At 35.8% G+C, this 17,423-nt stretch overlaps 1 protein-coding gene and 1 long non-coding RNA gene across 8 annotated transcripts; one reads left to right on the forward strand and one right to left on the reverse strand.

Moving 5' to 3' along the window:
- Positions 1-1,827: 1,827 nt before the first annotated feature.
- Positions 1,828-4,485, reverse strand: LOC18030399. Of its 7 annotated transcripts, none has more exons than XR_002896916.1 (9): positions 4,208-4,484; positions 3,903-4,044; positions 3,555-3,745; positions 3,198-3,422; positions 2,884-2,993; positions 2,722-2,772; positions 2,436-2,565; positions 2,255-2,345; positions 1,828-2,057 (listed from the first exon to the last, which is right to left on the reverse strand). It is a non-coding gene; the product is annotated as an uncharacterized LOC18030399 (long non-coding RNA). The 7 variants fall into 7 exon arrangements; XR_002896913.1 differs by having other exon boundaries at positions 2,494-2,565; positions 2,884-3,103; XR_002896912.1 differs by having other exon boundaries at positions 2,884-3,103.
- Positions 4,486-9,812: 5,327 nt separating this feature from the next.
- On the forward strand, positions 9,813-11,027 carry LOC18030400. The gene is made up of 2 exons (XM_024149187.1): positions 9,813-10,119; positions 10,243-11,027. Exons 1-2 carry the CDS (start codon positions 9,813-9,815, stop codon positions 11,025-11,027), a joined length of 1,092 nt encoding a protein of 363 aa, XP_024004955.1.
- The last annotated feature ends 6,396 nt before the right edge of the window (positions 11,028-17,423 follow it).

Consider the following 17,423-nt stretch of genomic DNA (forward strand, 5'->3'; position numbering starts at 1 on the left):
TATGTTTACTATCAATGTTTTTGCATTTAAAATATTTATAGTTTCTTTGATTTTACATTATTTGTAATCTTTTCTATACCACTTGTGCCAAATAGTCTAATTTTCTCCCAAAATAATAAGGGACTAAAAATCTATTATCCTAATTTTTGTATGAAAACGTTATAGTTCACTTTAAAATATATATTGAATATCAGAGAGGAATATTTATTTGTTCTTCAATCTTTATATTCTTTTTATTGTTGTAAATTTTACTAATATAATACTTCTTAACTTTCTCAATTTACTATTTTGAAAATTTTTGGTTATATACATTTTATTGATTCCATCTTTTTTATTTATAAAAAATCATTTTTATGTAGATACCCGTCTTTTTACTATTATTTTTTAAAATAAATTTGATCTTTTTAATTGTTTATTAAATATTTTTGTATTTTATAATTTTATTAGTTGGATTTTTATATAAGATTATTTGAAACTTTTTAATTTATCCAGTCTCATAGTTATTTTCATTTGTATTAAAATTTAATTATATTTTTAGTTTGAAAATGAAGTTTCAATCATTTGAAAAAAAGAAATAGAATTGTGCATTTAGTTATAATATTTATAAGTTTTATATATATTTAAATTAAATTTGAATATTATTCTAAAATAAATATATATTAGTATTTACTTATGTTATTTAATGTGTTTGCTTTAAATTTGATTATTTATTTGTTTATTAATATTTTAAATGGACATGTGTCACTCTTTCTACTGCTGATGTAGCACTCAACTGGAGAAAATTGAGCAACTTTTATATATAATAAGAGAGTATCCGCGCAACGCGCAGATGGTTTATGTTAATTTTGTTAGTTTTTATTTTATTGTTTGGTCATTTACCAATTTATTTTGTAATATTATTTTTATTTTGTAATATAATCATTTTACAATCTATCATTTTAGATTTCCTAATATTTGATTTCTGAATTTTTATCTTTTATTTTTTGTTTTTTTCCTATTTGATTGCAAGTAGGTTGTATTCTCTTATACTTTTATAATATAAAAATGTTATCTCGAATTGGCTTATCGTATTCTTGATGATTTAACTTAGTATTTGTTCTATAGTGTATATAATGATGTGTTCTATAATTTCAGATTTAGTGCATGATATTTGGTTTTTGAGTTGGTATCTTTTATTCTTTGTTTTTTCCTTATTTGATTGCAAATAGGTTGTATTTTTTTATACTTTTACAATATAAAAAGTTATCTCGAACTGATTTATCGTATACTTGATGATTTAACTTGGTATGTTTTTAATAGTTTAGGATTTTAAATAAATTTAAATTTGAATGACAACATTTCGTATAAGTGGTGTTTATAAACCTAATCCCAAATCAATTCTTGTCTTGGTAAAATATATAATTTCAGATTTTTTCGAATACTCTCCATCTCTTCTATTACTTTGTTATTTTTTTTTAGTTTCTTCCATAGGCTAAAAATACTCTCTTTCCAATAAATACTGTCCCAATAAATACTTTGTCTTATGTTTTTGGTGTAATATAATTCTCCTACATAGATACTTGTCTTGTCGTTTCAGGAATGTAGAGCAAGGAAACAAAACATAAGAAGCAAACCATATATATCTCTCAATTAAATTGTTTCTTCACTGAGAAATTTTGTGTTAGTTTGATATGTTTTTATAATCTCTAAACTTAAAATCTCTTTAAGTAATCTTTTTCTTTCATGTTTTATGATTGAAAATCTACTCTACTTTTGCTGATTGCTTGTAGTACTTTTGTAAATGCTGCAGAGGCAACATGTATTAAAAAATGACAAACGCTCAGAAGATTACCATCCAAATATAATTATATATTTAAACAGCTCTTTACGTGAGTAAGTTCATTCTCTCCCAACAGTTTCTAAAGACATTACAAAGTGTCTAGCTAATACTATTACCACAATCAGTCCATCTTCGATAGTTTACCTTTACTGCTGCTAGCTGAGTTCTCTTCTTCTCGACGCTTTTGCTCATAGTCTTTTTCCAATCGATCCAATACTTGGAGTTCTTGGTATAGTTCCTAAACCAAAAGAGATATTGAACACATAATTCTGAGATGTCTGAGTGACATCATGACAAATAACCTACATTTTTTTTATATATTACACATCATTCAATAGTAAACAGCAACTAAGGAAGACAGGTCAAGGAACTGTCAGTAGCAAGAACAACTCAAACTACTTTTAGAGATTATTATTTAAGAAAGTATTTACTCACAGCAGTATACTGCACCAGAACCATCAGTTGTTCAACAACTAACACAGCGTCTTCATTCAACTGCCTTTGAGGGGTTAATTCTTTGCTGATCCTAAGAACCAAAGAAACAATTCAACAACTAAATGGAAAGCTACAAGGCACCAACGTAATCTCATGCTCAAAGACTTCGTATAAAAGCCACCTGTCGAAGTAGCACTGTAAATTAATTACAAACGGTGCAAGATAGTTTCTTGCTGCACCTGGTTCATCTAGACCGTAGCACCAGGCCGGTGCAATGTCCGTGAGGGTGCCTTCATATCTTCCTTCAAATGCTACAAAACATATCATTTTTGATGAAAACAAATATACAATACATGAGATTTCTGTTGCGCAAATTAACCAGCTTTCCCTGAGCCTAAACGAAAAATGTCAAATTTTCGTCACACTCTGAGGAGATTTTATGTTAGAAAATAGGAAAACACACTTACGTAGAGGACCGTAGAGTATATATCCATTCCCTCTAAACTGTAAGGAGAAGCCTGGCGAGCAAGTCAGAATGCTTTTTCAGCTTCTAAATAATCTATTAATTCAAAGTATGCTTTCCCGACCTGCATTAATAGCCATTGCTCGTACATAAACCATCAAAATACCTTCAACAACGTATATCACAGGCAACCAGATTAAAACTTCATGCACGGATTCTCTTTGGAAACTTCACTTCAAGTTCGTCGTTTTGAAAAGTCTATACACACCCACCAAACTGAACAAGACAGCGTGAAAGAGAGAAGGGTCACTTATTAAAGGATGGGAAAGAACCCATCCTGTATTATAATGCTTATGTAGAAGTTTCATATACGTATCCAGTGCCTCCTGAAACACCCAGAAGCACAAGGAAGAGAATGAAATAATCCTATATAAGTGAACATGACCTTTGTATTATTTAAGAAAGCAACAATATGCTTACCTTACACCTGTACATGTACGAAAGTCTACACCCTTCCCCGAGTGTCCTTAGGAGGCTAACTAATTCTGAAACACAAACTGGGATTTTTTTGTGCACTTAACGTTGTGCCACCAATTGACATTGTTTCGTCTTCTTGATCACAGGATTTAGCATCACTGGAAGCCATAGAACCAGTCATTGAGGCAGTATTAGTCCTTGAATCATTAAAAGGTTCCCCACGAACTCCTAAACCAATCAGAATGGCAACGCTTATGTTGTTACATAGACGCAAACAATTAAAAAAAGGAATGATGAACAAAAATCACATCAACCCAATTTGGAAGCAATAAGATGATATAGTGCATGAGATGTCACAACCTTCATCTATGTTTTCATTTTCCCAAGAATGTCCCTTCCGAAGTGTTACAGAACGAAGTGCCAAAGAACTCAATTTAGAACCCACAGCGCTGTTCCCATTTCCGCTTACTGTTGCAACACTTGCATTAGTGTTTGCCCCTGAATCAGCAGTCAGTGTCGAACTCCGTCATGGACCAGAATCAGAAAAAAACCTGCCAGAAATATGCAGAGGAAAGAAACATCACCCATAGTAAGACAAAATTCAACTCATGTAAGAATCAGAATATTACAGAGAAAAGTCAAGACAAGCTAATTCAGAATTGTGTCTTAATGACAACGAGTAGAATAGTACAGATATGTGAATACTACCTTACGTAGCTTTCCTTGATCTACAAATTTTCTTCGCGGTGCTTGTATGGTAGAGTTTACTGTGGACTTTGGTGAATTGTCAGTAATAAGGGAGTTTTGGTTTGGAACAGCCCGCTGAAAATTCCGGAAAAGTACCGGATAGCTACAACATGAAAAATATAAAAATCTCACACCTTGAAGTGAAGTTTCCAAACCCCAATTAATCGTGAACCCTAATTAAGCATACATTTATCAAAATTTCATATCAGATTCCCGAATCCAACCCAAACTTTGAAGAACAGAGGAATCTGGAGTTTGTTTTTTACCTGGGGTTTCTCGAACTGATAATGAAACGGTACGTACAGTCTTAGATACTCTTCATCTTCCCCATCTCCATACGGGACCTCGCGCTGACTCGAAAACGATTTCGATTCTTTCCAAGCTCTGTGCAGCCTCAGAATCTGAGAAGGGTGACAGTTTAGCTCCGCCAGAATAGAGGCCACCGTGATCGTAACCTTAGAAGACCTTCTCAGGGAAACTCGCAAAGAATGGGAAAGGAACGACGTTTCTTACCAACGAATTTTAGACCATGTTTATTAGAGAGACCGATGTTGGTCTCTTAAACATTATTTAAATAATTTACATTTAAGAGATGTCTTTTCCCTATACCACCAAATAAGAGACGTTTCTCTTTTTTTTTTTTTAAGCCAATTTTGATTTATTTTGTGGGCTCAATAATGTTAAGAGACTCAATTAAAAATGACTGATAAACATGCTTTTAAAGGCTATTTTTTTTAATCAAAAAAGTGACACGTGTCATATTATCCAAGATGACGTAGCAGAAAGCTTGAAAGAGTTGGCCAAAAATAGGTGAGAATCTACGCGTACGCACAAATATTTTTCCTATTTATATATTTTTAATTATTTTCCGAATGTGTTACCACTTAAGTGACTTTTGAGTTATTAATTACCAAAATAGAGATTTCTGTATTTTAATGTTCAATAAAGGCACTTCTTCCCTTTTAGACATTGTGTAATTACAGTTAAAGCCCTGCTGTGTAAATATTAGACTACTACTTATTTCTAAGTAACTCGCAGTAATTTTGGACGTCTTCTTTTATTACTGGCAGCATTAATATTTCTTCTGGTGGAATTCTCCGGTGAATTTGCTGGGATTTTTGAAGACACTGATTTTGGATTTCTAAGTTTTCTGCCGAAAGAGCGATGGGAGGTATGTAATATTTTTGAAAATACTTCAGCATATTTGTTCAGTTTAGAAATTGTGTGAACTATTTGGTCATCGAATCACTGGTTATTTCAGGTGAGGTTGTACAACCAAATTTGTGTTTACCAAAGCGCTTGTTCGCGACGGATCGCTATCCATGCCGCCGTTTGAACATCTATTCCAGACCGACAGATACTCTGACACTAGTACACGAGGCATTAAGAGTTACGCCTGAGTTCGATTAAATCGTCTTTTGGGAAGCTTTACGACATCCCGGTAGATAGAGCTCCAATATCGTGCAAGCTTATCCACGCCTTACTAACGCGTCAATTGGTGACAAAAAGGAAATATGAGCTGTGGACGGTATTTGGTGGACACCCTATACGGTTTTCTTTAAAAGAGTTCTAGCAGGAGACTGGGCTAAATTGTGGAGATTTTAACGAAGATTACGATCCCGAATCCGTTTTTAGTACTGAGCCACTAGTGGCTGATAAATATTGGAGGAAATGGATTGGTGATGACAAGAGAACGACTTGTGCAGATATAACTGAAATGCTAAAGTCTGACAATAACATGCCCGGTGATAGGAAGTTACGTCTGGCACTATTACTAATAGTTGAGTGTGTTTTAATAGCTAAAACACAGACGCACAGGCCAACACCGAGATATGTCAGACTAGTCGACGATTTAGAGGCATTTTTAAGTTTCCCTTGGGGTAGAGAATCGTTTATTGTCACCATTGCCTCAATGCTTCCAGCAAGAAAAACAGTTAAAAAACAGAAGACCCTGTTTCCCATTTTGCGCAACAACTGAAGCAAGAAACCTATAGGATGCAAGGATTCCCCCTCGTGTTGCAGCTTGTAACTTTAAATTGTGTGCCCTCATTATTAAGCAAACTACCAGTAGCAGTCGGACCTCAGACACTGTTGGAATTGAAATCTTTGGGGTTATCCAAGCATTTTGGACTGTCAATCAATGATGTACTCAAATCTGAATCAGAAAGCAATGTAATGTTTGTAAAATCTATTTTAGTTTTTACTTGTTACTACTTTCTATGTAGTTTTAACAATCACTAGCAAACATTTTGCAGTTGGTTGTGAATTCGATCGTGGGAAATGACCCCGAAGAGTGGGATGACGAGGTTAGAGATAAGAAGGTGATATACATGTTGGAATAGGAAAGGGCACAACTTCCACAGAAGGGACTGACCGGGTGGTGATGACTCTCAACCTTTCATCAGGGTTGAGCACCTTAGGGGAAATCATAGAATTCATCTGATAGATAGGAAGGTGCCGAGGAAATACGTCGACGTGGATGAGCCAAAAGCAAACGACGGATGTTGTAGTGTAGTTATTGACGAGGCCTCTGATGATCCTACGGAGTTTCAGAGGTGGATACAAGAAAGAGCTGCCGCGCTAGAACGCTTAGTCCAGAAGCCACCAGTTCCATTGTTAAAAAAGAGAAGTAGAACCAGAATCAGTAAGAAACAAACCGTTTCTAGTAAAGCTTTAATTACTTTGGATGCCGGTATTAAAAAATTTAGCGATAATGAAAAAGTATCCGGCGATTCTGGTGCGCATACTTCATCATGAGATTTTGTGGGGGACAAAGGGACTCCCGTAAAAGAGGTGTGTTTTTTGTACACTAAACATAATATCTATTTATGTTATGCAATACATAATATTGTTTGGGATTTCGTGAATATGTTCAGGTGGCCGCAATGTTGGATGAAGAATTGGAAGAAAACGAGTTTGTGAGTTTTAATCACAATCTTATTTTAGTTTTTAAACGGTTAATCGAATGTTTGGTTTAACTGTGGTGTCTGATTTTTTTTGTAGTCTCCACTGTTGAATCAAATCGGATCAATGCGGAAGAAAGGGTATACTGAGGTATGTTTTAGTTGACTATCTTATAACTTTCACTATTTTAAAAATAATTACAATTTCGTTATGTCCATGTTGCTTCAGCGTGGTGTCTACATTGAAGATGATACTGATCGGTTGATTTGAAATATTTACGTTCTGTATCAGGAACCAGAAGGTGACGTATTTGCCTGGAAGGTTAGTCGGCTGTTATGGAGATAGTTATCTGTGTTTCACGAGATTATTACCAGTAAACACACTTTTTAATGTCCAACAAAGTCACATAACTGGTAACACACTCGTGTTTCACATGATTGTGGATACATGTATAATGTGTACATTGTCAAAGGTCCAGAGTAATAAAATGTTAGATGACATAGGTCATTACTCGTCGCTCAATAATAATGGATTGTTTGTCAAAATTTCTAAATATTTATAATTTATAGACCATGGTGTTAATTTTGGTTGTTTATTGGTTGTTTATACAAGTTTTCTGATTACAGGAACTGGAATCCAATTCTATTCCGGATTCAACAGAGTCACTCGCGATTGTTAAATCTGATGGTGATAAAGATGTAATAGATATGGCATGTAATTCGTTACTCTGTTATAAGAGACGGAAGGTATCGGAGGCTATAGAGGTATTTACATCATCTTTATAATTTTGGGATGGTTAAGAAAGAGGTGGTTGAGTATGATACTGTGTACAGCAGGCTGAAGAAATTGTAGCCACATCTGATAAGACTCAGGAAAAGATATTGCAGACTCGTTACTTGAAATTGAGGGGAGAGGTTACCCTAGTCAGCTAATGACTGAGGAAGCACTTGGAAACGAGGTAAATTAGTATTTGTGTCAGTTACACATGACCTGGCAAATTACTAAACTCCTTACTGTGCTTTTATTTTATGTTGTTGTTTATTATTCTGGCAGCTATCCATTGTGGCTCATGATGATTCCATATGCGAGGGAAATGTAATAATGGAGGTTGATAATACTGGACCTAACCACGTAGTGCAAGAACCTACGAATGCAAGCTTTCGCGTCGAGAATGACGAAGTTATGGAGAAGGTAACGAATTTTTAATGTTTTGGTTATGTATCCGTGATTAATGATATGTTAAAATTTAGTCGGCCTTAAGAATATGTTATATGTAATAATAATTGTTCATAAAATCTGAATGTTCTATGTCGTTTAGGTGCCTAAGTTCACGGAAGACATATTACCAAGATCTTCCCCCCAGACTTCAAAATTTCCCTAGAAGGTTACAGAGCTTATTACTAGAGTTGGGAATTTGGTAAAAGCGTCAATGGAAACTAGACAACCTTTTCCTTGAGGTGAAGGAGGATGTCTTCCAATTGTTTAGTGATTGTCTCATTGAAGGCGAGAAAGTGTATGTGTTTACAATTGTGTGGATGTGTATGATAAGTTTGCATATTGGCTGATCGATGAATATATATACATATGCAGCGGCTACAACTTGATCAGTCGTACAATGTTTGACAACCATTTTCTTCAGATGTTAGCAAAGCCTTCGAAACCCATGACTTCCACAGTGAGTGATTTTGTTGTATATCTTTACAATCGTCTGCCTTGGTTAAGTTCTTAAAATGTTGTACGTATTGTCCAGGATATGGGGAAGATGGTTAACTTCCTTGGGGAAAGACATAGGCTGCATTTAGAATGGAAGAAAAGCCAGTTTGCAGAGCCATGGTTGGTTGAACAGATTGTGGTGAAATATAGATCGCTGAAGGCAATGCGAATCAAAAACAAGCACCGTTGGGATAAGAAGATGATTAATTTCGTACAGAAATTGGGAGCTGCATGGATGGAAGATGTTAATACTGTTTTTGTTCCAATGTTATGGGGCACCGATCATTGGGTGTGTGTGGTAATAGATCTAGTTCTGTGGAGTGTACACATTCTAGACCCGGCTCCCGACGTTGTTAGTAAGAAGAAGATGGTAGATTACATGACGCTTGTGGTAACTGCGCTACCACTAATTATCAGAAATCTTTGCCCCGCACAGCAAACGCAGTCTCGTGGCTTGGAACCTTTTGATTTGGAGAGGTTAATAGAGGCAGACATTGTGGTTGCATCAGCCGATTCTGGACCCGCTGCTCTAAAGTACATGGAAATGCATCTGTTTGGTTTTCAGTTGCATGTGCTCACTTCTCAACGTATAGAAGAAATACAGAAGGCGTATGTATTGGATATTATTTAAGACCTGGTGATTCGTACCACTTAGAATCTGAATGTGTTGATTCATATGTGAACTTGTTGTATCGTATGATTTCGTCTCTGGTCATGTCCTATTTAGATATGGTTTATTTGGAATTTGTTGTAGTATCAACTTTTAATAAATAGCAAAAGGTATATGAATGGTTTTATGAACTAATGTTTAAATGGATGTTTACTGCGACAATTATACGAGGTCTGACTTACATGGATGTCTACCATGAGAGTATGAACCAATTTTTACATGGGTGTCTACCACGACAGTTATATGTTGTTTGTGAGTCAACATTAAAAATTAATGGTAGGCTGATTAATGACACATAAGAGGCATTTAAAGGTAATAGATAATCTTTGCAGCGTAAGGTAAATATTTATGAATTTGTTCAATCGTGTTGGTATTGTAATGTGAGTAATGGTCAATAATACTTCTACATGGTTAACCATTTAGAAAGCATACATTATATCCTTTATGGTAGAGATAAAATATTCGTGGTTATTTTAGTCACACACATTACATATTTGGATGGATTGGCGTGGATGGGACTTTATCAGAAATCAATAGGGGGATTGTCTATTGCGCGACCATTCGTTACCCAGAAAGATAGAGATATGGTGCGAGATACAGATGAGACCTTTGCTGAGTTACCTAGATTCCTCTTCCTTTTGAAGGAATCTAACAGCAGTACGGTTTATAATCTGGAGACGGAAGTTGACCGGCAGAGTCGATCAAGATTTAAGAATTTGTTTTTGGCTTATGGGTCATGTCTGCGTGTGTTTGGCAAATGTAGACAGATAATCATTATTGACGGCTCCAGTCTCAAATGTGGTGGTCGAGAATACATGTTTGTTGCGGCTGGAGTAGATGCAAATAATGATCAAATTCCCTTGGCATTCGAGATTGTAGATCGAGAATCAGGTGAAACATGGAGGTGGTTCTTACGGAATTTAGGCACGGTAATTACTGATAGCCCTGAGTTGACCTTTGTGATTTCTTTAAAGAAGCATTCTTTCTGATATTTGAATATGTTGTATCCGCTAGCCGAGAAGGGTATATCAATCCGTGAACTCTGGCATTACGTTAGGAAGAGCTACAGGATACCGGGTTTGCTTGGTTATGTACAACAAGCGTCAAAGGCATTCAATTCGTGTGATTTTAAGAATGCTTACAAAGGCTTGGTTAGGAAAAACCCGCATTGTGCCGAGTTCCTTCGGGCAATAGGGTTTGAAAGATGGAGCATGAGACATTCGAAAGGTGACCGCTTTGATATTTATACTAACGAAGTATATGTGTTGCTCTTCGTCAAGGAGGAGAAGACAATCATGAATTTGATGAACCATATTAATTGGTATATGGATATTACGTTTGAAGAGAGATATAGGAAGAAAATTGAACATGACGGGGCGTTAAGTCCCTATATTGAAGAGCTTGTTAAAAAAAATCTTGAAGATGTGAATAGGTTTGCTATTACAGAAGTTCACGGCCGTGCTTGTGTAGTGCAATCCAAATCTAGTGACGTCTATAAGGTGAGCCTGGAAAAGAGGACTTGCTCTTGTGTGGTATTTCAGAAGACGATGGTACCATGTGTTCATAGTTTTCTAGCTTCACAACATTTTGGTGTTTCCTCTGATGTTATTGTGAGCAAACGCTTTAGTACTGGGCAGTGGCTGAAGACATATAATGTCCCTGTAATGCCTTTTGGAAATGTCGACGAAGATGTCCTTCCCTTGAGTGTACCGTTAATGAGATTGAAGCCTCTTATTCGAAGAACTGTTGTTGGACGACCACGTCATTATCCGGCTTTGGATGTAAGTATCGGAGGTTGACATTCAATTACTATATATATATATATATATATATATATATCATGATAAGTTTGACTGTTAACTAATAATTGACTCTATATATTAGGCTTACATCTTCGATCCAACAGAAGCTAGTAATTGTGGGCGGTGCAACGAAAGAGGTCATACCTCACTAACTTGCCTAATAGAATATGGTGTGAGCCGAGTTATTTTAAGGAGGAAAAGAGGTGTTTAATAAATCTGTACCTGAGTTGCAAAAAGAGGTGTTTTCAATTTTAGCGTTTGAAACTTTTATCAATTAATATCAACCGATAATGTGTATTATGAAGTTGCTTTGAAGAAACTTAACCATTTGGTTACTTCCATTTGGATAATTCATTGAAAGTTTCTTGCTGTTGAGGTCATTTTTTATTTAGTTTATGGAGAAATACGGAAGAGCCGTAGAAATAGGAGCATATCACGAAGTACCAAAACTTATCAATTTGGTCATATCCATCTGGACAGCCGTAGTAGTTCATAGGATTTCAACGCTTTTGTTAGTTATTAAGTAACTATCCACGATGATTTCATCCACGATGTTTCTTTCTCATCAACGCTTTAACAGGTTTTGATGTGCATTCTTCTTTCTTAGGCAATGCCGAGTTGGTCTAGTGACACCTCTTCTAAACAGCCACACGTGGTAATGTTGTTCGACCTATATACTAGTTGAAACGATTTACTAACAAAGTATATTAAATCATACTGTGTTGATATTTATTAGACGGTTTGTTCATAGGATTTCCGACTTTATTTAAAGCCATACTGTGTTGGGCAATCTCTAGTTCGTAACACAAATTTATAAAATCGAAGTACACATGTTTCATTGCACGATGTAACATTGATATTGTTAAATTTAGAGATGTGGATAGTTTCAATCCTACAAAAGAATTAAAAAAAGAAAAAACGACATAAATAATCTATTTTATATTCCTGCATGCTCGATGGTCCAACCAAGAGCAATTGAATCGAACATTGCCCTGTCTCCCAAATAAAGTTCGGCAATTTTTTCATCGTAGTACTATCCCTCACCGATCTCTGGGGCGGTTAACTTTTCATGCAGGTGAGTCAGGATCTGCAAATTGTTAAAAATGTATTAGTATAGGATGGATCTATTTTTAAGACATCTCTAATAGGAAACTACTTTAATTCGTGAACCAAACGTGAAAAGCAAAATGTTTACTCGTTTTATTGTGTAGTAGGGCGAGAAGTACTCATTTTTCAACATTTTTATAAAAATGTTGCCGTGTTCACCCACGTTTGGGTGGTACACTTTTATGTTGAAGAAAACATGCAACAAAATAACTGTTATATTTTGTGTATTGTGTTTAAACAAAGAGCTTTGCAACATAAGAACGATCAAATATAAGAACGACCTAAGGTTCCAAAAACCTGCTAGGAAAAGAAAACATAAGAACAACCAAACATACCTTCGGCGCTTTGAAGGGGTAATCAGGCGGGAAGTGAATGGTTAGTTTGAAAACTCCATTTTCGTAAAGGGAATCTTTAGGGCCCATCAGCATGGCTGTCCAATGATAGAAATTCCCATCGACCGGACATTAACAAGTATTGGAAGACAGAAGTTAGAAGAAATAAACTGTTTTACTCGATCGAATTAAAGAAACATTTACCTGCACTGAAGAGATCACTGTTTTCTCTCTCGAGTTCTCTCATCTGCCTCTCGATTGCTTTCAAAGACGACATTTTATGTTGTGTAAGAAGTTTATCGCTGTTTGTGGCAGTTGATGTTAATCAAAGAGGATGAGACTGGTATTATATAGGTGGATAGCGATTCGGAGAGTAGGAAAGGTCGGGACAGTTGACGCGTAAATATTACTTTGAACAGATGCGGTTTTTCAAAAAGAAACTTATTACTTATTTGACTGCACCATTTCCTTGTGTAGTCGTGTCCGTATCGTGTCGTTACCAAGGAATGCTGACATTAATAATGGTTGTCTTAAGTTATTAATGTGGTCAAGATATTTAATTATGAGTTATATTGATACGCGTTTGGAAATGCACACAATGGATATGGTAACATAGCCATGTTGGAAATTACATTAACTAATTATGTAGTTTTAGACATATTTAGTCCATATATATTTCTGGAAATTAACATGTTTGCTCAGATCGACCATTAATCCTATCTGTTTATTATTACTTTGTTTCTGCATATATTTGAAGGCCCAAATATGTAATTCAAAAAGTAACATTTGCAATTAAAGATGGAACGTAATATAGAAACATTTGCAAGACACGGTAGGGCAAATGATATTACAATTAAACTTTGAACGTAATTCGAATATTTAACAATACGAAAAATTGAAAATACAAAATTTCAAATAATAGTCCAACAGAAATAAATCATGGTAGTGCAAGTTAGCTGTATTCCTTATAGAGGCCACTCCAATATGAATTCCGGCATTATAAGGCAGAATTTCTTTAGTTCAAAGACCCAGACGCAGGTGTTGCAGAGTGTTTTGGTAACCCATTGATGACTATCACGCCAGAATCCTTCATTTTTCCGGCACTTGCATTTGTCTTCCCAGTCGAGAGCAAGAAGAGTGTTTTTGCGTTCTACAAAATCCGGTGGAAGCGTGTAATCCCAAGATCTAGGCCACCAAACCTGGATCGCCTGACGCATATCAACCGCCACATTGAGAACGACAATTGCTCGAAAATACCAGACTTCTCCTTGATGTTTTCTACACTAAGAAGATAAAGCATCGTCGAGCAGTATTGGGCCATTGTTGACCCCTCTTTTGCCGCATCCAGAATTATATCGTACCCCTCACCAGTCTGATGATCCTTAAAAAACACAGAGGCGCCGAACAGAAACAAGGCACTTGGATTCCCGCGTTGTAGACGGATGTTTTTGAATTCTGAAACATAATGTACGACTGTAGGGTGCCATGGATAATGCATGAAAGTGAGATTTACCCTCTTAAGGAATCCATCGCCTTAAGAAATGAAATTGAATATGCGTGACACGCTCTCGTCTTTACCAAGTCTTTGAATGAACTACTTCCAATACGTATGAGTATTTCAGTGAGTAGATTGTTAGGAAGATCAAGGATATTGGCCATCTGTGACGTAAATTTTTTTTTATTTCTTCTTTGCTCTGGTCGAGTCTTGAGATAAATGTTGATTTATATATGGGAGTTGGAGAAGACGTGGAGACGTTATGAGTAATAACAGATGAGGTGCGTCCGTTCATGGCTTTTAAGTGGAGCATTTTCCAAAGTGATTTTTGTTTTTTGTTAAGTCATCCACAGAGAGTAAGCCATGTGGTAATGATTTGGGCTATGTATGTGTTCTGTGTAAGAAATACTTTGATATCAACGTATGTTGTTAAGACTATTGTTACTTTTAATTTGAAATTCAGATTTTGGGATTTGTGTTTGTGTACTAATTTGAAGCCAGTTTCCATTATGTTTTAATTGAGTTGTTATTAATTTACTTCATTAATCGTATACCGTATATTACGTAATCACTCACAGTACAATGAATGATGTCATTTTTTAAAGTTCTAGTGAATAATTTAAATGGCCGCCTAAAAGATTATTCCAGTTTCATTGTGCGACGTTTGGATGTCCGACATTCATCCATTGTAGTGAAGCATTTTGTATCGAGAAGACAAATTAAGTGGGAAGTTGTGCCTATAGAAGTGACACTTTATCACTAGCTATTTTTGTTTGGATAGTTGGAGGTTAAGCACAAGTTAAACCAAAACCAGAGACTGACTTCTGTATAGTTGTTTGTAATGATTGTGTATTTAACTAATTAAAAAATAAACTAAAAAAAGCAGCACGATTGGAAAATCTGTTGTTTCAATAATAATGAAGCAGAGCACTCTATCGTCACAGATCTACGATGGCATGTCTAGTCTTTTGATTAACACGCGTGTAATTATGTTAATTTTTGGTATGACCAATTATACATGGATTTATAAGATTTATAATATACGACTAATAAAGTTGTATCCAAAATCGAGGTATTGATGGTTAACCGGATTAATGTTAGTTATCATCCAAATGATTGGAAGTTGTTATTTGTTGAACTTCTTTGTTGACATGAAACTATAAGTAGCATGTTTTTGTAGAACGTTTTGGAGTGATTAATGAACATTTTCTTGATCTTTTTCTTCGATAGTTGAATTTTACCAGAGATTATAAGTGGGCCGCAAGAAGAAAATTGTAGGTAACGGCTTTTCAGTTACCATTCCCCTTGACAATTAAGGAAGCAGTTAGTTAGATAAGTTAGGTGACGAATCGAGATACCGGGCAGTTGGAGGGTTTGGTCAACCTTATCAGCGTCAGAAGTCAAAAAGTGTTTACATGGAGGTATTACATCTAACACTGTATTCTTGTGAGTGTGGTGTTTGCCGAGGTCATCTCACTTGGAATCACGAATACCTGAAAGGACCAAACAATTGCCATTCCTGTTTCTGGGATCAGGGAAGTCGGAAGTTCTTTATGTACATTATGTGGACAGTGTGGGGTCATATAATGGAGGAATGGTGAAGAGCAGTAGATGTTGGAAATGGGAGGATATCTATTGTAGAATGGGGTTAAGTCTGTTGTTGTTTTGTTGGATTGCGGATACTTGAAATTTTGTTTGCTATCACTAAATCATTATTATTTTGTTGTGAATGTGTATTTGGATGTTGTTTCATTAGATCATGATTAATTTGTTGTCGATCATACCTCTGGAGTTTGAAGGCTCCAAGATTAAACAAGAGGATGTGTCTAAGAAACATTAACATACAAGATTGGCAAGGTGACGAATAAAGACTCTTCTGCTTTAAAAGGAAAACAATATAGAAGACAATCACAACGCAAAGGTTTGGGGCTTTAACAATGGACTAAACATGATCCGCCAACGTGTTACTAGGTAAAGAGCAAATAGTAAATGAAGGCCATGAAAGGTAGAAGATAAGAAAACGCCAAGATCAGGTAGATTTCACATCTGCTGGGACGTGCCTTCTTCAACCTAGCAACTTCGTTGTTCATAACCCTAAGATCATCTTTCAGTACGATCTGGTCACAAACGAAGGTACAGTAGTCTTGCATACGAGGATCAGATGATTGGATTCTGTCGAGCCTTTCCAAGTTATGCTTTTGATTTTCAATAGATATGGCTAATCTCTCACATTGTTCGGTAATTGCTTCATCCCACCATTTCCTAATATGGTGACCAGCCCCCTATAATTACAGTGTAGAAAGTTACTACACAAACAACAAAAGGATGTAGTTTAGTATTCGATTTTAAAAAATGACACATATATTACCTCAATGAACCAATCTGGACAAGTGTAGTACATGCGAACGGTTCGCCAGTTGTTGGGGACTGCAGAATGATATTCCGACCACAGAAGCAACGTTGTGGGATGCTATAATTTGCATCAGCGTATGCCAATCCTAAGTCTGCATGAGGGGCTTCAGATGAGGTGTCACTAGACCAATTCGGTATTGCCTAAACAAGAGGAAGACAACATTAGATATTATTACAGAGGGATGTTGAACGGTAACCACGTGGATGAGAGGTCTGTGGACAGATAGTAAATCATTTCAAATAGTATATAGGTCGAGCAACATTACCACATGTGGCTGATCAGAAGAGGTGTCACTAGACCAACTCGGCATTGCCTAAGAAAGAAGAATGCAACTTTAAACACTGTTAAAGCGTTGATGAAAAAAAACATTGTGGATAGTTACTTAATCACTTCCAAAAGTGTGAACGTTAACGAGTAGTATGAGGAACGGAATGGCTGAAGTGGCCAATATATGTAATGACAACTATATATTGTATTCGGTTGTGTATACTATTAAATCTGAGAAAACGCAAATTAGAAAGGGAGTCGATCTGAATTAGTAAAAGGATGGGGAGAGCGTGACATGAAGCATATTGTCGGAATATTGAAGGGTAGCGTTCTGACGGATTGACGGCGACTCTGGTGTCTCTGCCAGAGATAAATCGGTCGGAATGTTGATCAAAAGGGATAAATGTCGAGGGTAATAGGATAAAGAGTAGGATAAATGAAGATAGGTAAATATAAGTTGGAAGAGAAGGTAAAATGAAATGAAGGGTAGAGAAGTCAAAAACAGGGAGCAAAATATAGAAAGTGCATCTTTTATAGAAAGTACGTTTTTTGGTAATTACAAAGTCAAAAAGTGTGTCTACTGGTAATAATCTCTTATCTTCCCTACTTTTTATCAGTTTTTTGTTTTTTTTGGAATCCTTAACTGTTTGTTTTATGTACTTTGTTTTTAATTTTCGTATTTATTTTTCTTGTTCTAATTATGCTATTTCAATTTGTTGCTCTGTTCTCAACGTTTGTAAAATAATATATTGAACTGGAGTTCCTGAAATTGTGTCTTA

This window comes from Eutrema salsugineum, unplaced genomic scaffold (genome assembly GCF_000478725.1).
Source record: "Eutrema salsugineum unplaced genomic scaffold, Eutsalg1_0 scaffold_1, whole genome shotgun sequence".
NCBI classification, from domain to species: Eukaryota; Viridiplantae; Streptophyta; class Magnoliopsida; order Brassicales; family Brassicaceae; genus Eutrema; species Eutrema salsugineum.

Coding starts and splice junctions, on each gene's coding strand:
- LOC18030400 (XM_024149187.1), top strand. CDS start 9,813: ATGGTGCGAGATACAGATGAGACCTTTGCTGAGTTACCTAGATTCCTC. Junction 10,120..10,242: donor GATTGTAGATCGAGAATCAG/GTGAAACATGGA, acceptor TGTATCCGCTAG/CCGAGAAGGGTATATCAATC.